The 25,054-nt window shown below is 41.6% G+C and overlaps 3 protein-coding genes across 6 annotated transcripts in view; 2 read left to right on the forward strand and 1 right to left on the reverse strand.

Annotated features, from left to right (window-relative positions):
• Positions 1-1,049: 1,049 nt before the first annotated feature.
• c19h10orf88 (chromosome 19 C10orf88 homolog) lies at positions 1,050-12,314 on the reverse strand. The gene is made up of 9 exons (XM_085762472.1): positions 12,113-12,314; positions 11,519-11,691; positions 11,023-11,220; positions 10,455-10,524; positions 10,162-10,353; positions 8,399-8,518; positions 7,651-7,753; positions 7,163-7,364; positions 1,050-1,488 (listed from the first exon to the last, which is right to left on the reverse strand). Exons 2-9 carry the CDS (start codon positions 11,647-11,649, stop codon positions 1,281-1,283), a joined length of 1,224 nt encoding a protein of 407 aa, XP_085618598.1. The 5' UTR covers positions 11,650-11,691; positions 12,113-12,314; the 3' UTR covers positions 1,050-1,280.
• asb3 (ankyrin repeat and SOCS box containing 3) lies at positions 12,292-21,137 on the forward strand. 3 transcript variants are annotated; one of them, XM_085762471.1, is made up of 10 exons: positions 12,292-12,399; positions 13,117-13,353; positions 14,514-14,681; positions 15,414-15,526; positions 15,637-15,769; positions 16,573-16,750; positions 17,348-17,566; positions 18,940-19,245; positions 19,917-20,050; positions 20,779-21,137. In XM_085762471.1, the coding sequence occupies exons 2-10, from the start codon at positions 13,152-13,154 to the stop codon at positions 20,970-20,972; spliced, it is 1,647 nt and encodes a 548-aa protein (XP_085618597.1). In that variant the 5' UTR covers positions 12,292-12,399; positions 13,117-13,151; the 3' UTR covers positions 20,973-21,137. The 3 variants fall into 3 exon arrangements, with proteins under 3 accessions (XP_085618597.1, XP_085618595.1, XP_085618596.1); XM_085762469.1 differs by having other exon boundaries at positions 12,293-12,399; positions 14,511-14,681; positions 20,779-21,134; XM_085762470.1 differs by having other exon boundaries at positions 12,293-12,399; positions 14,511-14,681; positions 18,943-19,245; positions 20,779-21,134.
• A 714-nt stretch (positions 21,138-21,851) lies between these two features.
• The window catches only part of abca5 (ATP-binding cassette, sub-family A (ABC1), member 5), a 37,273-nt gene continuing 34,070 nt past the window's right edge, over positions 21,852-25,054 (forward strand). Inside the window, exons 1-2 of one of the 2 annotated variants that reach the window (XM_085762474.1) lie at positions 21,852-21,870; positions 24,557-24,723. In XM_085762474.1, the coding sequence (XP_085618600.1) occupies positions 24,601-24,723 (123 nt within the window). In that variant the 5' untranslated portion in view covers positions 21,852-21,870; positions 24,557-24,600. Of the gene's footprint in view, positions 21,871-22,719; positions 22,866-24,556; positions 24,724-25,054 lie in introns of those variants that run through there. The other variant, XM_085762473.1, reaches the window with a different exon arrangement.

Consider the following 25,054-nt stretch of genomic DNA (forward strand, 5'->3'; position numbering starts at 1 on the left):
TTAATCAGTTACACCCTCGTGAATGTGTTTCCAAACTGACAGCAAATCAGTGCAGTTACAGTACGAACTGAAGGTTAAAGAACTGGAGGTGAATGAGGACGAACGTGTGGAGTTTGTGTCAGTACCTGTGTGTTGTGTTGTGCTGGTGTTGTGTAACCGACGGTTTCCTGCAGATCTGTGTTCGACGGCCCTTTCCTCTTTTTTTTTAGATGCTTTTTTTTTGTTGGTGTTGCAGCTGAACTTTCCCAGAATGCAGTGCAACCACAGGACATTGTGGGATTTCTGTAATTACAACTTCTTTTGTTTCCGTAGCTGAGACTATTACATCACAATCCAGGACGTTCACGTCATCTGACTGTCACACTGTGGTGCATTCACTTGCCTTTTTTTTTTTTAAACGGGACACAATATTAAGAGAAACCAGAGACGCTGCATCTTTAAAGGGATAGTTCAACATTTTGGCAAATTGGCCCATATTGCCATAATCGCTATAGTCATAGCAGTAGGTTTGTTACCTTTAATTGTCGGTGCAAGCTATTTTTAGAACGGCGGAGCAGAGCCGTGAGCTGCTCAGAGCTACGCTACGGAGGCTCATTATGGGATTTCTTGGTTTCCCTCATCAAACTCATCAAATACACAATCCAACAACTCCACAACGCTCTGGTGGACAAGTTGTGAGCTGCACATTCACCACACTATGAGATAATAACACAACGTTACCAGTTGTTTTAGAGGGAAATACAGAGACTGCTTGATGAAAAACTGTCCCTGAAGGCAACGTGCATCAGTGGTTTTGCATGAATTTCCCTCTAAAACAACTCTGTCTGGTAACGTTGTGTTATTATCTCATAGCGTGGTGAATGTGCAGCTCACAACTTGTCCACCAGAGCGTTGTGGAGTTGTTGGATTGTGTATTTGATGAGTTTGATGAGGGAAACCAAGAAATCCCATAATGAGCCTCCGTAGCGTAGCTCTGAGCAGCTCACGGCTCTGCTCCGCCGTTCTAAAAACAGCTTGCACCCACAATTAAAGATATAACGAACCTACTGCTATGACTATAGGGATTATGGCAATAATGGGTCAATTTGCCAAAAATGTTGAACTATCCCTTTAACAGTGAAACTTCTGGTTTAAACCAGTTTAAATGGATCAGATGATGACATCACGGTGTTAGCCTGTCAGTGTCTCTGTTAGTGTCTGTGCTGCTCCGAGCACCGGGGGCAGTAAGGCCTCTGCAGGTTACATGTTACTTTAACCCCGTAGCTGCAGCTGTTCTCAGATCAGTGCAGAGCCGCCGGGGTCGGAGCAGGCAGCAGCTCCGAGGCCCCCTCTGTTGCCACGCCGCTGCTGCTGCCCCCCCCCTGGTTCAGGGCGACCAGCAGAGCCTTCTCCAGCTTCTGCTCCAGAGCGTCGAGGCGCCGGTCCACGTGCTCCTTCAGCCGCCGCTCCATCTCCTCCAGACGCCGCTCCATGGCCGCGTCCAGCTCCCTGTGCAAGAGGAGGAGGAGGTCAAAATCAATCTGGTCACTTCCGGTTTAGAGTAGACAGCCATTTTGAATTTTGAAAATGTCAGAAATGGATTCAGCATCATCAATAACCCCTAAAACCACTCCAATATTGCCCAGATCAGCCAAGCAGTTGTTGAAGCAGTGCAGGACTGGAACTCAACACCAGGGTCTATTAGAGAATCAAACACTCACTATTCTTTTAAAAGACAGTTAAAGCAGTGGTTAATTAATAATCAATCATGTAATCACTAATCATGTAATCGCTAATCATATAAATCATTAATCATCAATCATTAGGCTATTTGTGCTGTTTCTCAATGCTTGTAATCATATGTCCTGTTTTTTTTTTTTTTCCTGTTTGTTTGCTTATTTATTAGCTTTGGTTTTCTTGCCTAATGCCGTTTCATGTCCTGCCTTGTAATGTCTGATATTGTTTGTGCTAATGTCTTAGCTCTGTGTGCTACTTGCATGTGCTTCTAGCTGTGCTTTCTTCTCTTGCTTTCTCTCGCTCTTCTTCTCTCTGTCTGCATGTTATGTCTGCATGCCAAGAGCTTTTGTCATGTTGTATGTCAGACTTCTTACCTGTTTTACTTGTTATTATTATGAGCTTTTACTACTAGATAGATTACTAGGTTGTTATGTAAGTTGTGTCTTGAAAGTACTTAATTGTTGCCCCTTTTTTTGGCTTTTAGGTTGCCTTTAACATCTGGCCAGGGACAACGGACGAAAACTAGCCTTGTTGGCTAACTCTGGCCCACTTACAGTTTTTCTTTTAACTCTGTTGATTAGTGGTGCACTGTCCCTATGAAATAAACTAATAAATGAAAATGAAAATGAAATGAAATATTGCCCTTATAGGCAATGATGCTAATCTAAGAGTTACACTCTGAGATGATGAGGCGTGCACGCTTTGATGCAGCAGCTGAACCCGTCACTAATGTGCAAATAAAAATGAAAAGTGCATCAGTCAGTGTGTAATTATCACAGTGAGGAGTCGTTTTAAGAGCCGGGCCGTGTCTACAAGCACTCCCACGTTCAGTAATTAACCACAGGAACTCCTCCTCCTCCTCCTCCTCCTCATCCTCCTCCTGGCTCTATGTGCTGAGGTGACGACACACAAATCAATACATCTAAACTCAGAAACACACTTCCTGTCTCATTAATGTGACAATAACTGTGGTGACTGACTTGGATTCAGGCGGCAGAACGACTGATCCCTGAACCTGAAGGAGAGTAGGGATGTGCTAAAAAATCGATTCACGTAAGAATCGCAATTCTCATTTAATACGATTCAGAATCGATATAAAATGTCCCAAAATCGATTTTAAAAAATAAAACAATGAAACAAATTTGAAGGAAAATCAATTTCCTTAGAATTTAAAGGGCAGCATGTTTAACTGCACTACTTAAAAAAAATAAATAAAGAGCCACTTTTAATTTTGTTACTTAAGCAATATGTGATATTGCTTTTATGCAACAGTTTCAACAGTTCCATCTAAGCATGGATACATGTTTAAAACTCAATAAATGTGAAAAAGACTCTTCAGTCATTCTGTCTTGTAAAGCAGACTGGAGTAGATCATGAGGATCCTTTCACACCGATAGACTGAAGCAGGAATCATTAGGAATCAAATCATTATGAATCGAAAATCGATTTTGAATCGAATCGTAGCCCCAAAACTCAGTGAGACAGTAAAAGATTCCCACCCCTAGAGGAGTCCGAAGCCCAAACACAAACTAAACCACCTGTCCTGTACAGTCGGTGGGAGCTGGACCTGTAAACCCTCCTGAGTCGGAGTCTGAGTCTCTGTGTGAAACTCTCCGTGCAGCTGTGACTCATCTGGACCACCTGGAGGGAAAACTCAAAACCAAGATGCTTCACACACAATCAGCATCTTTTTTTTTTCCAGCTCCTCAAACATTTCCAGTTTCCAGACTCTTTTGCACTTGGAGGTTAGGGAGCAGATTCCTGCAGCATTACTGTGGAAGAAAGAAAAACCCTCAACCATCCTGAAGAATCTTCAACCATCGGACTTCTGTTACAACCAGAGAGAAAAACCCCGACCGCCGTCTGTTACGCTGCGGTTAAACATAAACTCTGATCTGACGTCTGCCTGCTCAGCAACTTCTCTCTGACTCTGACTCTGCTGCTGTTGCTGCTGCTGAACGGGGAATTCTCCCGTGTCACAAAGAAAGCAGCTTCTGTGGTGGAGAAGTTGAAAAATCGTTGGTTTGGTTTTGGTCCAAATCTGAATTTTGAATGAGTGAGAACTTCATCACAGAGTTACTTCTCCCACCACAGAAGGACAGAAAGAGAGAGCAAAACAGCAGCTGCCTCAATCCTTGCAGCTTGTAGACATGAACAGCAACAACTTCCTGTCAAAATGCATTCTGGGAAATTGTTTAGAATAAGAGGAAAACACTATAAAGCACAACTTTAACATCCTTTCCTTGTTTCTCTCCAGTGAACTGTTCCCATCGTCTTTAAACAATCAATTCTTGACTTATGTGCAGACAAACATTTTCTCACAGTAGATTTCACTTTCCTCTTTTTCTCTGTAGTCTAATTAAGAGTTAATGAATGAATGAATGAATGTGTCTAAATGTTTTACCGTGTGTGTTGTTAACGGTGACGGAGACGTAGCGGAGCTGCCGTCCTCTCCTCGCCGTCGAGTCAGACTCAGCTGACGTTCGCTCTCAGCCCACATGTTAGTGCTGCTCCGCTCTGACAAAGAGCCTCATTTATCAAACTACAGCAGTGTGTGTGTGTGTCTATGTGTGTGTGTGTGTGTGGTGTGTGTGGCGCCGGTTCAACAGCAACATTTTTTCAATTTTGCAGTGAAACTAAGAACATCAGCAGCACTAAGTGATTTACAGCAGTTAAAAATATCATTTATTCACTTTGGTTCGGTGACGCTCGCCAAAGTTTTAATGAGTCGCACACGGAGCGGTGAAGATAAATGAGCTCCAGTGTCTGAGTGTCAGTCTGCACCATTTAAAGGGATACGCCAACATTTTTTTCACTCCCGAGTCCATGACCAGCAGATAGACACCATCCTTTCGACTGTGCGTGCAGTAACAAGGGAGATAGAGCCGTATTGCCCGTAATTAGCTTAGCTCAAACACTGGAAGTGTATGGGTAGTGTTAGCCTGCCTCCACCTAAAGTCATCAGAGAAACTCTTCAGCAACTCTAAACGGAAACCGGCGGGCCGATCTTCGTCTCAGAGCTGACAAAACTCTCCGGTAAGGCATCTTGAGCGGTCAAATGCCGCTAACGGGACCAGATCGGTCAAAACGGAGGGTTCAAGCAAAGACGCTTTATTTTGGTTCATGCTAGCTACATCGAGGGTAGGTTAGCTTCCTGTTTCAAAGTAAAAGCACAAATTCTATCGTCATGGTTTTCTGTATGTAAAGAGCAACGGGTGTTTTATTTTGTGAAAGTAACCGGAAGTGCGTTGGTCACAACGGCTAGCTTGTATAGCGCCAAATTCGTCCGAACAAAATTGTAAACAGCTGGTATTTAGACAAATTAACGACACACTGCTGATCTAAACGGCTACTTTCTCACCTAAAAATGTTTGAAATGTTGATAAAGTGATATATTTACAGAGTTTAGAGCTTAGGAGGCAGGCTAACACTACCTATACACTTCCAGTGTTTGAGCTAAGCTAATTACGGGCGATACGGCTCTATCTCCCTCGTTACTGCACGCACAGACGAAAGGATGGTGTCTATCTGCTGGTCATGGACTCGGGAGTGAGGCAAGACACGAAAAAAAAAATGTTGCCGTATCCCTTTAAACACTCTGATCCCTGAATGAAGCTGCAACTTGTTTCACTAAACAAGATGTTTTCTACAAAAACTTCAGTGTCTGTTTGACTGAATCCTGATCTGATCTGAACAAAGAGCGAGTCTGAGCTGATGTTTGGGCGTCTGCAGAGAGACACCACACAACCCAAACTATTGTCTCATCAAATCCAAATAAACGAGTCTCTGTTTAAATCCACACACACACACAACAAACATGTGACTGTGTGACAATGATGCAGCGACAACAATAACTGAACACAGAGATCAGATAAAGATCGAACCAGAGCTTAAGAAAAGGAGCAAAGACCCGTGTGACTGGGTGTGTGGAGCAGGTCGGTCGGTGTGATGTGAAGTGAGATCAGCTGTGAGTCCAAAAATAAAAACTCAACACTGGATTCAGTCAAATTAGATCAGTTTCTGGCTGGTTGGGTTGTAAGTCACAGAGCAGAACGAATCTCACCACAAAAAAACTGCTTTTTGTTGCAAAAGCTGCCATTTCTCCTGATTGGATTTGATGTGGAGTTTGAAGCCAGAAACTCAGAGAGCAAAGACAAGTCCAGAAAAAAATACAAGAGGCAGAAGAGAGTCGCAGCAGTAGCATCGTTCTGACACTAGGTGGAGCTGATTCACCAACATGGAGCTGTTTGTAGAGTAAAGAAGAGATGCTCAGGGTGACCAGGGGCCTGTCCCAATATGCACACACTCCATCACACTTACTTAGTGTCCCATTTCTCCAACGGCGCTTGATTTGCACTTCACCAACATTTACGGTAAGACCGCATTGGAGCGGTATTTGGCAAAGTATAAATCCCACAATGCACCAGCTGGGAGCCACAAGCCATGTTTGGGAAACACAATTGAATAACCCACACATCATCACACCATCAGTTTACTATAGAGGTCCTATGTTTTGGAATGGACTACCTCCTTTGCTAAGATCCATATCTTCATATTCACTCTTTAAAAAGCAGCTAAAAATACATCTTCACTTTTCTTGAATTTCCCGCTCTCTCCATATCCCACATCCTTACTCTGTCCTTTTATGATTTCAATTCATGAATTTTTTGTACCTTATTTCTATTGACTCTGTTACTGATCACTTTGTTCTTTATCACTTCATTTATTCTCATTTTTGCTCCTTTTGCTCTTATAACGTTGATTATGTATGCACTTTATCTCTTTTTTTTTTTTCCTCTATGTTTATTTGTTAGCCATAGAAATTTGTGTTGTTGTAATTTGTGACAGGGGTGGAACTTATGTACAAGCCAATCGGCTTCATTCCCTCCTTGCACCATTGAATATAAATCTGTGCTGAATAAATAAACCTGAAACCTGAAACCTAAATTTCAATAAAACGAATTTGACTTTCTATCTCATTATGACTTTTTAATATCATATTTTATATAGCCGACTTTTATCTTTTTTTTAGGCTGATCATTTTTTATCTGTTATCATGGAATTATGAATTTTCTATATTGATTTTAACTTCTGTGAATATTTTTCATCACACTCCATTTAATCCTGTGTTTTTCTTTCTTTCTTTCTTTGTTTTTTTACTTAAGGAGTTGGGCTTACACATTTACACGAGTAGATGAGACTGTGATCCAGCAGCACTTTGTTATTAAAACTGTTGCTGTGCTGTGTGTGTGTGTGTGTGTGTTGGAGTTGTGCTAGTGTGCACACAGATAACAGGCTGCAGTGGTCAAGTTTGTCCTGACTGCTTTTAAATATCCACTCAATACGAGCTGCACACTGTATGCAAATGTACATTCCACCAGCAAAACGTCACTAAAGTGTGTGCGAAGTCGACACCGTCACACGACGTAGACGTAGAAACACTCACCAGGAGCCGTTCCTCAGCGTCTCCTCTCTCTCCGCCGCCGCCGCTGCGTCGTCCAGTCGCAGCTGCGTCACCTGACCACAGACGCTCTGCAGCATGGGCAGCAGGTCTGGACCGGGACTCAGCGTCTGTCCCTGTCCCTGTCCCTTCAGGAAGCGGGACATCATCTCTGCCAGCTGGGCGTGGCCGATGCCGCCGTTGTTCACTGAGTTCATACAGAAAAAGCAGCGATGAACACATGAGAGTTCAGTTTCATGCCTCAGTCTCACACTTCTTTTCCAGGCCTGAGTCGTGTTTACACAACTCTGATTCAAGGATGATTTGACTATTTTTCTTTTCTTGATCCAACAAAAACAGTTCATGGAAAGATTATTTTTTTTAAATGTCATAAATACTGACAAACAATGACATCAACACAAGTTTCTACATTTACGCAACGACAAAGACAGAACGGCTGCAAACTGGAGGCAAACAGTGAGGTCGTCTCGTACCTGTCGTCTCCGCGGCGACGCCAGGCGGGACGCGACCCGGGGACGGGGACGTGGAGCCGTTGGACGTAGATCCGTTCTGAAGCGGCGCAGCTTCGTCTGGAGACTGAACACAGGAACAAAACTCTTGGATCTTGGATCAAACTCATGTTCAGCAACCACCACATTACAATGACACACTGACATCAATAAGATCATAATATAAGATCCTGAAAACTGAAAATGAACGGAAAATTAGTATATATTGGTATATATGTTAGTATATATCTGTATATTTTGGTATATATATTGGTATATATTAGTATATATCTGTATATTTTGGTATATATTGGTATATATTGGTATATGCACCGTCTGGTGGCTCTTCCCATCTGAACTAAGCTGTGAATTGGAACTACGGCACTATTTTTTAATCACATTAAATTATTACTTCCCTCGGAGCAAGTGCAGTTCTATGTAACTTTTATTTTATTTTAACCTATTATTATTATTATATTATGATTCCTATGTAAAGCAACTTGCACCAGCTGAACGAGGATCATGTCTCAGATGCCAGTGCTCTATTCTCTTCTAACACTGTTTGTCTAATATTGTTTGTCTACATATGTTTTTCATTTTATTCTCTGCCTGCAGCTCCATGCGCCTCAGACAAATTTCCCTGTCGGGGACAATAAAGTTGATTTGAATTCAACTCATCTTTAATGTTCTGGTTGTAACCGACTGGAAACAGCAGCACAGATGTGACCGTTACCGTGGATACTGCAGACGGGCTCTGGTTTGGTCGGGTGGCGTTGGCTCCCTGAGCCAGGACGGACAGCGCTCCTCCTCCCATCAGGAACGGCAGGAAACCTCCCAGAGAGCTGCTCTGGTGCTGGAAAGACAAGACAGTTTTATTTGTATAGCCCATTTTTACAAACAGTTTGTCTCAAAGGGCTTCACATGGCATCATAACAACATCCTCTGTCCTTAGACCCTCACATCCACTGAGGAAAAACTCCATGGAAAACCCTTTTAACAGGGAAAAATCGGAGAAACCTCAGGATGAGCAACAGAGGAGGGATCCCTCACCCAGGACGGACAGACGGGACAGAGATGTTGTTACAGACAAGAAAACTGTTTATAGAAAGAAAGAAACTAGGGATGTCACAATTACTTGTTTTCACAATTAATCGCGGTATTAAACGCCACAATCTATTGATCGTAAAGATTCCTAAATACCGTCACTTTCCGAAAAAGATTATGTATGAACCATGTCGGCAGATGTGGCGCCAAAGTAAAGGTAAATGCACAGATACTGGTCCATTTACCTAACGTAGCATTGAATTGGTAGGAATTTAAATGCTAGAGTGTCATTTGTAATTAAAAAAAAAGATTAAAATTAACTTAAACATTTGGTATTGATGACAATTAATGACATGAATATTTCAAACACTTTCCCTAGCGGATTAATAATTTGTCATATTTTAATAGATATTTTAAATATTTTATAATTAGTAATGTATATTTTAACTATATTAATATATATTAATAGTGTTGTGAAATTAATTAATGCATAATAATCGTGATAATCGTAATACCGTGATTATTTCTCTGACAATAATCGTACCAAATAAATCTATTATCGTGACATCCCTAAAAGAAACACACACTGACTTTACTCTGGGTTTGATTCACTTCTCTATTCACCATCATCCATAATATGGGCAGGAAAATATCATATTTATTATCTGTACAGTCAGAACAAACTGTGAGTGGGTTACTCCCACATCTCAAATGTCAGAACATTCCTGAACACGGAGTGGGAGACACTTTGAAGCAGAGTCACATGTTTACATTGCAAACTGCTGCCTGTGTTTGCATTAATAATATAAAACCTTATGGAACATGTGATCTGATCTTAAAAATAATGTTTAAAGCAAAGAACAGATCATTACCAGAACATTTACAAAACTGGTTAAAGCTGGAGGAAGAGGACAACAGACTGAAGCTTGATTTTAAACATACATTTGCAAGGCTAAGCTTAAAACAAATGTGTATTGCTGTTGCAGCTGTAAAACTACAGCAAGTTGTACAAGTTTATCTCAGTTTAAGAAAATGTTTAAAAAAGAAAAGATAAGCGTCTATAAAAAAGAAGAAGGAGAAAGAGAAAAAGAGGGGAAAAAAAAGGATAGATAGACCACTGCTATTTTGTTTGTTTTCTTGTCACTACTATGTTTCATCATCTTTAATATTTTGAAATAAAGTATAATATTGGTGTTAAAGTAAGCCAATGTAACTATAACAACAGAGAGGAGCAGGTACTATACGTTTTCTTCATCCTGCTCCTTTTCATTCATGGTGACTATGTGTGTGTACATTATGTAAATATGTGCAACCATGTGTAGAATGTAAACCATGAATGGAATAAATCAAAAAGAATGAATGAATGGATGAATGAATGAATGGATGTGTGATTTCTGTTGTTGTAATAATAACACTGACTCTGACATTAACTCAGTGCTGCTTCAGTCCCACCTGCTGCTGGATGTGGACCATGTCCATCAGGTTCTGGGCTCCCGGTGAGAGACTCGTCCCCATCTCCTCCACCAGACTCTGCACCTGCTGCATGTCGATGCCGGGGCCGCGCGCCGGCCCGCGCTGCACAGGTTTGAGTCCCACCACGACTCCAGACACCAAAACGCTGCTTCGACCGGCCAGAGAGAGCAGCTGGAGAGACACCGAAAGGAAGACAAGAGGAAATCAGAGTTAGATAGAAATAATATATACGTAAGTGTTAGTGGATGGAAAAAGCTCTGAGTGCAGCTCACCTTCACTTCACAGACAGATGTTGGGTGATCCAGAACCAGCTGTTTCCTGTAGAACGGTCCTCTGTCATCACTGTAAGCAAAACATACAGAAAATAATGACTGTGTTTTGTATATTTTGTCTCGTGTGCTCCTGCTTTTGCAAATTAATCGCCCCCTTGGGGACAAATAAACGATTGATTGATTGATTGATAACCTGTCAACTAGATCTATTTTTGTGTATATAGAATAGAATAGAATAGAATAAAACTTTATTAATCCCCCAAGGGGGAAATTCACTTTGTCACAGCAGCAACAGATACAAGACAAGACACACAAAAAAGGTAACCTATCACTAATGAATAAAATAAGTTGATAAAAAATAAATAAAGGCTTATGAGTTAATAAAGTGCTTGGATCTCTCTGTGTGTGTTCGTGCATGTGTGCGTGTGTGTTCACGCTCATATGTTAGTGGATTTAATCTCTTTGGACACAAGGAGAGACAGTGGAGGTTACATGACTGAATAGATTTAAGCTGAAAACTCTCATAAAACTAGAAATAATGACATTGGTCCAGGGACACGCAGCTCACCTGTCTGGCTGGACGCCGTCGTCCCTCTCCCCTCGGACCGTCCCACAGTATTCTCCCATCTGGTCGTACAGCTCCATGGTCCGAGCTTCGCTGACGACCAGCAGGCGACCGATGGCGGCGGAGGAGCCGGAGCTGCAGTGGACGGAGAGGACGCAGGGGGAACCGTCCTCCGTCTGCTCCAACAGCACCGGGCTGCACCTGAGACACACACACACACACACACAGCAGTGTTTAACATGTTAGAGAAGAATTTCACTTCTCTATATAGTTTGTATAGTTAATGGTCAGTCTCTCTGCGTTCATAGCTATGTATTAGAGGACTTTCTGCTAGATTACTGCTGGAGACAGTTATCTGCCCTACTTTCTCTCTGAGGAACATGCCAAGGCGAGTCAGTATAAGACATCCAGGACTCTGGTACTTCTCCTTTTTCGGCATCACAGCAGAATTTCTTCCTAACAAAACAGGAAACTCATCCATCAGTCTTCCTCCTCTCACCTGTTTCCCTCCGGCTGGTCCAGCTCCTCTTCGTGTTCGTCTCCATCACTGAGGTGAACAGGACGCAGGACGTCGGCCAGGTGAGTGTGACAGACCCAAGCAGCTCCGCTCTTCACAGAGATGTCCACCATGATGCTGCTGAAGCTCAGGGGGACTGGGACTACAGAGACAAGCTGGGACAAAGCAGAGGACGCAATGAATGGAGGAGACATGTCAGTCCGAATAGAAACATTATGATAATTTAGAAAATAAATCAGGACACAAGATTCTTTAAGACTCTCCTTTTTCTTTTTCTTAAAAAAAAAACAAAAAACATCCTTAAATCCCAATACAACAACTATATTCAACAGTTTCAGCCTCTGATGTGAACATTTTACTGTATGTAGATCCTTCTTACCTTATAAATTGAATATTTTATACAGTAAAGCTGCATGACGTTGGGATGTTTGACTAGTATTGTCAGTTCAAAATATAAAACTACAGTTTAAATTATATTTGCATGTCACAGAATCTATATTACAACAGCATTAACTGTAGATAAACAGTCTAGATGCTCATTTTAAGCCAAAACGCCTCTGAACCAACAGTATTTACCTTGACACCGTTGAAGCTAGAACCGTGGATTTAGCTGGTTTGTAAAACGTTTCTGATTTTTATTCCTCGCATTTCTTCAGGTTTCATCCAAAAACACAGATTTAACTCGTTTTATAAACGAAAACAGTGAGAAAACGGTGATTTTCCACCGGAGTTATCGCTAAATCCGGACCCACCGGACTGCTGCTGCTGCCGAGTCGCGTGAACATGACGCATTGTTGTTGTGCGACGTCATCGACAAGCGACGTCTGAGTGCAACGACAGAGCAGGCTGTGACGCTGCTGCAGGTGAATAAACTCTTTTATTGGTGTTAAACAAACGACCTGACGTGTTTTAATTAATACGTGTGTATGTGTAAAGTTGTGTGAAGCCGTGTCACGAGTTTACAGCTCGGTGAGTGTGAACAGAGCTGAGTGTTGACCCGGAAACAGCGTTAGCTTAGCGGCTAAAGTCCCATGTTTTGATCTGTCTCTGTATGTTTATGTCTGTTTCTGACTCTTTCTGACTCTTTCTGTCTGTTTCTGTCTATGTCTCACTATCTCTGTCTGCCTCTTTGCGTCTCTCTGTCTGTCCCTGTCTCACTGTCTCTCTCTGTCTCTTTGTATCTCTGTATGTCTGTTTCTGTCTCTCTGTCTGTTTCTGTCCCTCTGTCTCTCTCTGTCTCTTTGTATCTCTGTATGTCTGTTTCTGTCTCTCTGTCTGTTTCTGTCTCTTTCTGTCTGTTTCTGTCTCTCTCTGTCTGTTTCTGTCTCTTTGTGTCTTTGTCTGTCTGTCTCTGTCTGTTTCTGTCTCTTTGTGTCTCTCTGTCTCTCTCTGTTTCTGTCTCTTTGTGTCTCTGTCTGTCTGTTTCTGTCTCTCTGTGTCTGTCTCTTTGTGTCTCTCTGTCTCTGTCTGTCTGTTTCTGTCTCTTTGTGTCTCTCTGTTTCTTTCTGTCTCTCTGCCTCTGTCTCTCTCTGTCGGTTTCTGTATCACTGTCTCTGTCTGTTTGTCTCCGTCTCTGCCAGTCTGGCAGCAGCTGACTCTAAACGGAGACAAGAGGATGGACTTCACCGAATGCTACAGTGACACCGTGTCCAGTGTGGCTGCCGCCGCCCGCTCCGGCTGCAGGAGGCGGCTGCGGCGGCTCATCCAGCGGGGCGGCAGCGTGGAGTCTCGGGACAACCGCGGCTGGAACGCGCTGCACGAGGCGGCGGCTGCCGGGAGCGCGCCGTGTGTGCAAGAGATCCTCTCTGCTGTGAACGGTGAGAGGGTTTCAAAGCTTTATTGGCATCAAGGTTATTTAGAAAGAGAAAAATTGGGAAATTTTGAGCTACGGCCGGGGTTGCCATCTTTGTCAACATGGGAATCAAACCCACGACCTTAAGGTCAAGACAAAGCTGATCAGACAGACACATTATCCTCTTTCCATAAGCACTGATATTGAGGAGCTGTAATCACATTAAGTTACCTGTGTGTTTGTTTGTGTATGTGGTTGTGTTTGACAGAGACTTGAACTAAACCTGTTGAAGGTGCCTGAAGCAATGTTAAAAAAGCAGCCCATAATAAGCGCAGAGCTTTGAAAGAGAAGCCAATTAATTACAACAGGGAGCATCAGGAGTAATAAAGTCTGACCTGAGAACTGTATGAAACCTGTTTGTGTGTAAATGTGGCACAATCCGAACGAGCTCCAGGTGGATTGTTTATAAAGTTAACGAGCTCTGGCCTGAGGCTCAGAGGTTACCACGGCAACTTGAGGTGGTTGCCAAGACGATAGGGGGCCCCCCAGGCTTAGGCAGACAGAAATGTGGAGGAAAAAAAGCGATTTTCTGCCTCTGCACTGGTCTCACATTTGGGCTTATTCTGACAAAATGGTAGCTCCTATCAGAAAGAAACACAGACCATCATCTCTGTAAGGACTTCCTGAACGCTTTGGTGTGATTTTGGTGTTTCTACTGTAAATATTTTGGAGACACTTGCGAGTTTAAAACAGGGGTCTGTTCTGCTTCTCTCAGAAAATCTTTGTATTGGAGTCAATGAGGAGCAGAGACAGACGTGGCCGCACTTAGAGGCTGACAATTCAAATTCTGTAAGTCTCTCTGATATTTCGAGCACATTGTGAAAGACAGAACAAGTTTGTCTACAAATGTGGAAAAAATCATGTGTGTGGAGTGTAAATTGTGGCCGGGAGGAGCGTGGAAATAGAAAAATTCTGGAATTTTTTTGGGCTGTCTCCCACTCTGACCGATGATGTCACGCACTCTGAACCGAATATTCCGTACAAATTATTTATTCATTCATTTATCAGATAAATCTCTAATGAAGGGTTTAACAGACTGAATCATTCAATCCTGTACTAGTTTTAAGTTTGCCTTGTTATGTCCTCTAGTTAAAACAGGCCTTCTGTCCCCTCTGTGAGCAGCAGATTCGTCCCGCGGCTGCCGGGTCTTCGTGAACTCTTCGACACATGAGGGGGAGTCGCCGTGTTACCTGGCGGCGCAGCGTGGACACCTGGACGTGGTCCAACTCCTCCTGACAGCACGCGCCAACATCGACCAGCTGACTAACGACGCGTCCTGTCCTCTGTATGCAGGTATCACCACGCTTTTTTGTACCACTGTCATTAAAGGGATAGTTCAACATTTAGTCAGATCCTCCTCTCACTATAATCCCTATAGTCATAGCAGTAGTAGGTTCATCACCTTTAATTATCGGTGCATGTTGTTTTGAGATCAGCGGGGCAGAGACGTGAACTGCTCAGTGAACACAATGGCAGTGAACGGTACAGGTCCCCTGTCCCTCATCAAACTCATCAAATACACAATCCAACAACTCCACAACGCTCTGGTGGACAAGTTGTGACCTGCACATTCACCACGCTATGAGATAATAACAGAACGTTACCAGACAGAGTTGTTTTAGAGGGAAATGCAGCCGGAACTACATTCCAGATTCATACATTCTGAAACAGAAATGTTTGTAAGATGTTTTGACCCCAGGAAGAATAGCTGCTGTCTTGCACAACAGCTAATGGGGATCTAATAAACAAACAAACCAGATACCACGACTGCTGGGTGGAGGGATTTCAAAAGTGCAATTAGTATTTGCTTCATGTGTCGTAATGTTACATGATTATTTCATAGCGTGGTTCTCAAAACAACATGCACCGATAATTAAAGGTGATGAACCTACTGCTTTGACTATAGGGATTATGGTGAGAGGAGGATCTGACTAAATGTTGTGAACTGTCCCTTTTAAAGTGATAACGTTAAGTTTGTTTGAGTGAATTCCATGTGCAGTTATCAATCAGCTGCTAATTTAACAGCCGTAGACGGCGGACACAAGGAGGTGGTGGAGCTGCTGATTGATAAAGGTGCAGAGGTGAACGGAGTACACACCGAGTCCTGCTGGACCTGCCTCCATCAGGCTGTTTATAAGGTAACAATGACACACACACACACACACACACACACACACACACACACACTCAACAACACTGTGTCATTGCATGGTGTTTGTTAATGAACAGACTCTCTTAACTCCCCCAGGGTCACAGTGAAATAGTGCGTATCCTGGTGAACGTGTGTAACCTGGAGGCTCTGGACGACCACAGCATCACCCCTCTGTTTGTGGCTGCACAGTACGGACAGCAGGAGTGTCTGCACATCCTTATTGATGCTGGTAAATGGTTGTTTCTCTTCACGTGTTTGCTCACAGCTGCTTGATTTTATTTGATAATGAATTGAGTTTATCTGCAGAGGAAACGAACACTCCTGTATTTATACACTGGTTGACCTCAGAGGGCGGGGCCGTCCACGTTTCCTGTTATTCACTTCCACTAGTGTTCACGCCTTCCTGTTATTGTGTCTCTTGGCCCCACATGTTGTATCGTCATCTTTGAATAACTCCACACACACACAGTCACACAACTTTTTTAATGAGAAATTTGTACCACTTTTTTCTAGTATTGTTTTTGAGAAAATGTTTACCATTTTTTCAAAAAAATGTTTACAGTTTTTTTCTTTTCTTTTTTGAAATCTTACCACTTTTAAAAAAAAAAAAAAAAAAATTTGAGAAATTTTTCCCACTTTTTTCTAGTACTATTGTTTTTGAGAAAATTTTACAATTTTTTCTAGAACATTTTTAACAGTTTTTTTCTTTTCTTTTTGAAATCTTACCACTTAAAAAAAAAAAATTTTTTTTAGAAATATTTACCAATTTTTTCTAGTATTGTTTTTGAGAAAATTTTGCCATTTCTTTCTAGAAAATATTTTTAACAGTCTTTTTTCTTTTCTTTTTTGAAATCTTACAACTTTAAAAAAAAAAAATTTTTTTTGGGAGAAATATTTGTGTATTTCTTCTGGTGTTTGCTTCAAAATTTTGTCCAAAGGGGGTCCGTGGTCTGATTTGTGTCATTTTAGGGGTCCTTGATGTGAAAAGGTTTGAGAACCACTGTTCTATACCGTAGTTTTCTTCCTCCTCAGGTGCCGATGTGAACATCCAGGCGGCCGATCTGGCCACGCCGCTGCTGATCGCCTCTCAGGAAGGTCACCAGCCGTGTGTGGACCTGCTGCTGGACCGTGGAGCAGATCCTAACAGAGTCTGCAGTAAGGTCTGGCCCCAGTTGCCCATTCATGCTGCTGCTCAGTTTGGCCACATCGGGTACTGACTTCTAATTATCTTGTCTTTCTTTCTTTCATGCATTATTGATCAGTATATATTCAAAGGAATATGTACTCAATTAGCAGAACTGTGATTGATTTCATCTCAGCTCTAATCACCACAATCTGATTCTAAACACACTGTACTGATGTTTGGATGTGCTGCAGCTGCACACACCCTAAACCTATGGTTCTCAAAGTGGGGTCCTTGGGAGGGTTCAAAGGGGTCCCCAACTTTTTCTTGAAATTTTGCCTTTTTTTTCTAGAATTTCGTAACTGTTTTTTTTTTTTTTATATATAATTTTTTTAGACATTTTACCACTTTTTTCTAGAAATGTTTCAACGTTTTTGGAGAAATTGTACTAATTTCTCTACAATATTTCCAAAAATTCACGCCATTGGCCCTAATTTGAGCGTACATTGACTAAAAAAGTAATGTTCTTAAGTCTCAGATCAAATATTTGTGTATTTCTTCTGGTGTTTGCTTCAAAATTTGTCCAAAGGGGGTCTGTGGTCTAATTTGTGTCATTTTAGGGGTCCTTGATGTGAAAAAGTTTGAGAACCACTGCACTAAACCTCTGTGACTCTGTTGATCCAGTGTCCTCAGGAGGCTGATCGCTGTCACAGATCGTGCGTGTGACTGTGGCGACGACATGGTAAGTCCACTGTACCTGGCCATCCAGGGGGAGCAGAGCACGAGTGTGGCGCTGCTGCTCAGAGAAGGTTACAGCCCGGACGCACAGATCTGCTCGTCCGTGGTGGGCGAGAATTCACCGCTCGCCTTCGCCTTGTTTCTCACACCCACCAACCCTCTCAGGTTCGTTTGAAATAACAGATTTAAAGGATAATTTCCGTTTTTTACAACCTGGACCTTATTTCTAGCATAAAATACGATCATTTACTTACCCAGACAACTTTGGTGTCATTTGGAGTCGTCTTGACGAAATTAGCTCCAGTGGAGCGGCGCGTATATCCGTATAATGCGAGAACACGGGGCACGCAATGCAGCCTCTAAATAACACATCATCCGCCACAAAACTCGTTCATTTCGCCAATATTTTGTTATGATACACTAGTGCTATTCCCCTCTGAGTCCGGGGTTAGCTGTTATCAACATCCGGGGTCTGTAGGTTGACCTATTGACCTCTGACCTGGATGATGTCATCTCTGAGCGCTGCCCAGCTCATTCTGATAATAATCATTCCACTTCGGCATTCGGGTCCATTTTTATCTAAACTAGCCGGAGCTTTAGTGAGTCCAGGTTAAGGAGAGGAAGCCTGTGGAAGCTGAACTTCATCCAGCTGCTCATTTTGTTCTGACAAGTCAGAAACACGCAGAAACGAACCGTTGGAGAAAATGACCAAAAACCAAACAGGCGATTTTAAAAAGACGACAGGCGCGCGGCTTACGTTTTTTTTTTTTTGACCAAAAATTAAAATTTCTTCAAATTTCTCCAAACTCGGATATATCATCTGGGGGTCCGAGGGGAGTCCAACGCAGAAGGTTTGGTTGAAATCGGGCCGGTGGTTTTGGAGAAAAAGACCAAAACCCAAACAGGCGATTTTAAAAAGACGACAGGCGCGCGGCTTACGTTTTTTTTTTTTTGACCAAAAATTAAAATTTCTTCAAATTTCTCCAAACTCGGATATATCATCTGGGGGTCCGAGGGGAGTCCAACGCAGAAGTAGCAACAAGCCGCGCCGTGCCGCGGTCGGAGATGACATCATCCAGGTCAGAGGTCAGTAGGTCAACCTACAGGCCCCGGATGTTGATAACATATCACCACCGGCTCGGAGGGGAATAGCACTAGTGTATCATAACAAAATATTGGTGAAATGAACGGAAAAAAAAAACGACTCCCCAAAACCAATGGGTGACGTCACGGACGCTACGTTTACAGTCTGTGGTTTCACCGCAGATAATGTGTTATTTAGAGGCTGCATTGGGTGCCCCGAGTAGCCTACTCGCATTTTACGGATATACGCGCCGCTCCACTGGGGCTAATTTCGTCAAAACGACTCCAAATGACACCAAAGTTATCTGGGTGTCGTAAATGATCGTATTTTATGCTAGAAATAAGGTCCAGGTTGTAAAAAACTGAAATTATCCTTTAAGCAGCTCAAACCAACACACAACAACACACTCGTAATCAATAAAACATAACACGTGTGTGATGTAAATCTGTCACAGAAGTGAAACACTGAAGCTGCTCGTGGCTGCAGGGGCAACTTTCACAGAGGAGATCTGGACCTACACCTTGTCCGCCGACAAAACAGACCTTCTGCAGCTGGTGCTCGATCACAGGTGGATCCCTCAACCAGAGACTTTGACCAGGAGCAGTGTTGCAGCAAAGCATCATGGGAAAACTGTGTTAAAGCCGCAGGAAGTGAAGGCGCTGCTCTGTGTGGCTCCGTACAAAGCAGAGTTTGGTGCCATTTGGCTTCCTCTGCTCCTGAAGGCCGGACTGGAGCCGTCTCTGCTGCTGCACCCAACCATGTGAGGCTCTCCTCTCTTTTTTTACACTTTGGTTCGGTCGGTTTTCGGAGTTATCAGCAGTAGTCGAGTTGAGGGGGGATGGCATCCCCCCTGAAATAAAAACGATCAAAATCATCCCCCCTGAAAAAATGCCATCCCCCCTCTCCATCCCTCCCATTTTTACATTAAATGTTGGACATATAACTTGTAATTATAGGCTGTCAAATCAATTTTAACAGCATCAATTTAAAAAAAATCTATTGATAGTTGATTTCATTAAAAAACATTTGCACAAATCAAGCCTATCCACTTTTCCATGTTGATAAAAGTATTAAAATGATAATTCAAGGGATATTTAGGCTATAATAGATAAAAATGTGCGATTAATTTGCGATTAATCGTGAGTTAACTATGACATTCATGAGATTAATCGGGACTAAATATTTTAATAGATTAACAGCCCTCGTTATTTCATAGGCCTACGCATGTTGAATAAAAGAAATAATAAAATCTGAGGGCACAAATAAAAAAATTCAAATAAACTTGGCTTGATTTGATTTGAGAGGATTAAGAAGTCTTATTTTTTCAGTGTTTTGTTTTGATATCGTATTTACATGAGTTGACCATCCCCCCTGAATTTTTTTTACAACTCGACTACTGGTTATCAGTGATTCTCTGACTGTGCTCTCCAGGCTGGAGGAGGCAGACAGCGAGGTGTTGAATTATCTACTGGAGTTTGTGAACTGGTCGACTCTGTCTGCCCCTTTGAAACATATTCTGAATCAAAGACGAGTGGAAAAGACCTGGGAGCCGAGTCCAGATTTCGGTACAGTATTATGGAGAGACATTTGTCCCTTTTTATTATTCAGTCAAATAGAATAGATGTGCAACCAAAAAAGAGATTTGAGAGCAAAAGAGAATACGTGGGAATCAAAAAAAAGAAAAAAAGAATAGGTTGCAATTGCAAAAAAAAATGTTTTGAGAGCATGTTTCTCCAACTTCAATCAAAACTAATGTTTGTAAGTGAAAATGTTCGATCATTTTACTTATAAATCAGTCCTCAAAAGTTTTGCTTTGCTAGCGGAGCACTTGCTGTCACAGCCTGAGCTGGAGCCAGGTCAAACCCACCAATAGAAACTCTTCTCCCATCCATCATCATAGGCCACGCCCATTAAGTGAAGTTGAATTTGCAAGCAAAATCTTTGAACTTGCAAGCAAAGAGGACTGATGTATAAGAAAAGACATCATACGTTTTTACTAACCAACATTAGTTTTGATTGAAGTTGAAGAGATATGCTCTCAAAACAATTTTTTTTGCAATTGCAACCTATTCTGTTTTGCTTTCTTTTCTTTTTTTTGACTCCCACTTATTCTCTTTTGCTCTCAAATCTCTTTTTTGGTTGCAAATCTATTCTATTTGATTGAATAATAAAGAGACAAATGTCTCTCCACACCAGTATCAACACATATACTACATACAGCAGCATATGCTTTATCTAATCTATTGTAAACTTTGACTGATAAATGTTTCTATTTTCTTTCTTCCTCTTCCAGACTCCATTCCCTGTCTGAGCCACATCTGCAGACTCCAGGTTCGGGCTCTGTTGGGCCCAGATGTGCTGATGAGGACCGGTGTAGTCCAGCAGCTCCCTGTGCCTCCCCTACTTCAACGCTTCCTACAGTTCAGGGACGTCTCCGAAGCTTCGTTACCAAACCCCACACCAACATCCTCGGTTTTGTTTATTTAAATAGCTTTCCATCAAATGGAAACAGTTGCAATGTTTGTACATAGTTTTACCCCCATACTGGCACATTTAGAGGATGTGGATTCATTATATGTTCTCTGAAGTTGGGGAGGTGTAAAAAGGTTTTGCACCTGTTATCAGACATCATTCCATTCATTTGCATATTGTTGAAATACCCATTTTGTTTCTATTTGTTGTCAATGAGGTATTTATATGTTTGAATTTATTATTATTATTTCTTATTAATAATAAAAGGAAAAAACAAATGAAAACATCTTACTTATATAAAAAAAAATAGTGAGTGTTAAGTGTGTATATTTCTATGCTGTTTATGCGATATGAAAATGAAGGCCTCTGATTGGTGGGAACAGATGTCATTAACGGGTTGGAGCTGATCTGATTGGTCCATGTCACATTTTGTGGGACGGGAGATCTTTGACAGGAGAAAGTCGCGACGCTCGCTGCTTCAATTTCCAGTGCTCGTGTATTCTGATAGTTACGGTAAGTGCCGTGAAAAGCTGACACGCAGGAGGATCTGCGACGTGGGCTCTGTTGTCTTTATCACTTCCCAAGTGTTTTTCAGTTTGGTAACTTTAGGACAAGCGACACGGCGCAGTCCTAACATGTACGTGCTTTGTGGTTTGTATAGAGACACGGTGTGGTGATGTGGGTGAAACCACAGTTCCCCCTTTTTGTGGTCTGGTGTTTCCTATTATTTCACAATACCTGCACATTACAGGATAAATGATAAGTTTAAACTTTACAATACTTGTGCAGGTAGTTCAGTAACTACAAATATCATCATTATATATATATATATATATATATATATATTATATCTTATATCTTCTTCCGTGTCTTCTAGAATGGACTTTGACAGGCCAAGACAAAAAAAGTCACAGTAAGTACTTTTTGTGTGTTGTAAACTTTTCAAATCATATCTCCAATGTCATAGTTGTTGTTTTTAAATTCATACCAGACAAAAGTGACATTTTATTTTATCCTATTTGAATATATCGTCACCAAGTTAAGACGCTTTTAATTTGAAAATAACAAAAACGGAAGTAGCTCTGTTGATAACTTTTTTTTTTTTTTAAACAGCTTTATTTAAAAGAAGTTGACAGGTACAAATAGTAAAGAACATGTGCCAGGGGTGATGTTCATTATACAACAAGGTTATACATATTACAAAGGTGTATGGTTTTATTAGCCTTTTCATTTGTTGATTTGGTGATTAGCTTAAAATAAAGTTCCATTACTTTTTGAAAAACATAAAAGCTAGGGGTTTTCTTTTCTTTCTGAAAATGTACTTTTATGAATATGAAATTTTGCAAAAAATAAAAACAGATTTATTAAAAAGTAACATTTTCCTTCTTTCTTGGGATACTTATGGAAACGAAAAACAACATTTTCCCAAAGTAAAATAAAATCTATCGTAAAAGAGTCAATAATAAATTTGCTAAGGTTTTTTCGTGTGAGAGCACTCTTCGCCAAGTGCGACGAATACATTTTTTATTTTTTACTTTTTTAATGTTTACGTCGCATTGTGTTTATAATTTCACAACATCTCCTGAAGCCGTAATACTTTTAATACTTCTTAGTTGTAACACACCGAGAACATTTTAAACCAGTCTGGCTGCTTTTTTATTTTTATTTTTATTTTTTTCTATGGCGCTTTTACCGTAATTACCAGAAAACAGCCGCGCAGGGTAAATTAGCTGAGCGGGTTGGTTTTGCAGCTCAGTCCGACCGCAGTGTGAGCAGCTACCGGGGGGTCTCTCTCTCTCTCTGCTTCACTGGAGGATTTATTTAAATTTATCTGACACAAACCCTTCTGTAATGTTCAGACCGCTGAAGCACAAGCTGGGGAAAGATATGCCTTAATGTATTTCATACGTGAGTACATGAAATGGTTTTAATTTACATGAATCCACCAGAAATGTCGGCAGGTGTTTGTGTGTGTATGTGTGTGTAGCAGCTTGCTAGCATGATTCCTTATGCACACACACACACACATATATATATACACACAATACACACACACAGACATATGTTAGCTCATTTAGAAACACACAACATGTTGAATTTCCGCGGGTGACAGTGTTATATTCAATGCACAGTCGGTGTCATAACGTAACAAAGCGACGCGGACGATAATAAAAAGCTGTTTGTAAACGTGAAGGAGCAGTATTGTGAGCGTCAGTTTGCAGGCTAACGGTGGCTAAGCTACAGCCGAGAACCAGCAGCAGCACGTCAGGGTATTTGTTTAGTTTTTATTAAGGTACGTTTTTATGACAAGCCAACCTGGCAACCCGGTGTTAATGCATCTGTCCACAGCAGAAGCAGCAGCAGCAGCAGCAGCAATAGAGGTGGTGGATGAGTCACTGAGCAGGGAGAAGCTGCAGGTCCGAGGTGTGTGTTGTGTTGTGTTGTGTGTTGGTTTTCACAGCTGCTGTTTTAATTAATATCCAGTTGATCCTGTTCCTGCAGTGTGAAGTGTGTGTTTCACTGGAAAAACAGCTCCAAAACATCAGACAATCTGTGTTGTCTGAGCTGAATGTGCTACAGCATGATCCTATTTCACTATAAATACAGTCTGACTCATTTTTTTGGGGGGGATGCTTTTTATTTATTATGTATGAAAATATAACTCTTAACCCATCACATCTGCAGGAATCCAGACTTCTGCCCCTAAATGGAGGCATTTAGCCCCTAAAATTTAAGATGGTGCAAGTAAATTTTGCATCTACGCTATTTGCACATGTGCAACTAGGAAAACTGTGGGTTTTTTAAACACTGATGAAACCAGGAAGTGGTGACTCAAAGTATCTGGTGTCTGTCATTGCAGCTGTCAGGTCAATGTGTGAAAAGGAAATGTCAATATTTGTGTGCACCCTTAAATTTTCAGCTTGAGCTCCTAAAATTTTAAGTTAGATGGCCACTGTGCTGCTAGTAAAACACTGTCAGTCTGCAGCCCGTTGCTTATATAGAATAGACTTTGCTTGTATATTTTTAAATATAACTATTGAACTAGATCTAACAGCAGCTGTGACTTGAACCGCAGCTGCTCAGAGCTGGATAAACTGGACGTGCTGTTGTTGTTACCTCAGCTTTATCCATCTGACACTCACATTATATAGTTTATAAATGCAAATGAAGGAAGTTTGAAAGAGGTTATTCCGGGGCAAGTGCATAGGCTACTGTCCTGAAGTGCATTAGTGCTCTCAGAGACAATTTATTGGACGTTTACTTAGTTGCTAATGTATCACTCCACTCATGAGCCATTATTACATTGCTGTGGAAAAGCCATCAGAGCTATTGAATCATAACACCATCATAATTAGGGCGGCTGCATCATTATCCTGCAATGTGCTGCTGGTTATTTTCTCTGTGTTAAATGACCAACATGGTTTGTTTTTTTTCACCCACCACAGCTCATGTGTTGCTTGATTTGATCTGACAGACACACACACAATATCCTGTTGTTTTACAGTAGAAAAGTATCAAATACAAAATGTTTAAAGGGACAAAACGCCAGCTAATGAAGCCGAACCTGTGATTAATGTGAGTGTTTGTCTGCCCTGCAGCTGAGGCCAGCATTAGAGCGACTTCTCGACCACACGTCATCCAGATGAGGCATGCTGGGAGGATGCCGTCCATCTACAGGAAAGATGCTGGAGTCTGGCACCAGACGAGAAGTCTGCTCTACAAGAACCTGCTCATCAAGTGGAGGACCAAGCAGCAGAGTCTGCAGGTTAGGGATGTCACAATTACTTGTTGTTTTCACAATTAATCGCCGTATTAAACGCCACAATTAATTGATCACAAAGATTCCTAAATACCGTCACTTTCTGAAAAAGATTATGTATGAAGCGTGTCAGCAGATGAGCGCCAAAGTAAAATGCTCAGATACTGGTCCATTTACCTAATGTAACATTGGATTGGTAGGAATTATAAAAAAGTCTCATATTAATGTGGATGAATCTACGCTACCCACATTTGTTAATGGCTCCATTTTCGATAAATCTATAGTTTTGTCTCTATGGTTATTTTGTTATTATTAGTGGTGGTGGAAATGCTGGGCG

Source organism: Trachurus japonicus, chromosome 19 (genome assembly GCF_045865225.1).
Source record: "Trachurus japonicus isolate A0001 chromosome 19, Traja_1.0".
NCBI lineage: Eukaryota > Metazoa > Chordata > Actinopteri > Carangiformes > Carangidae > Trachurus > Trachurus japonicus.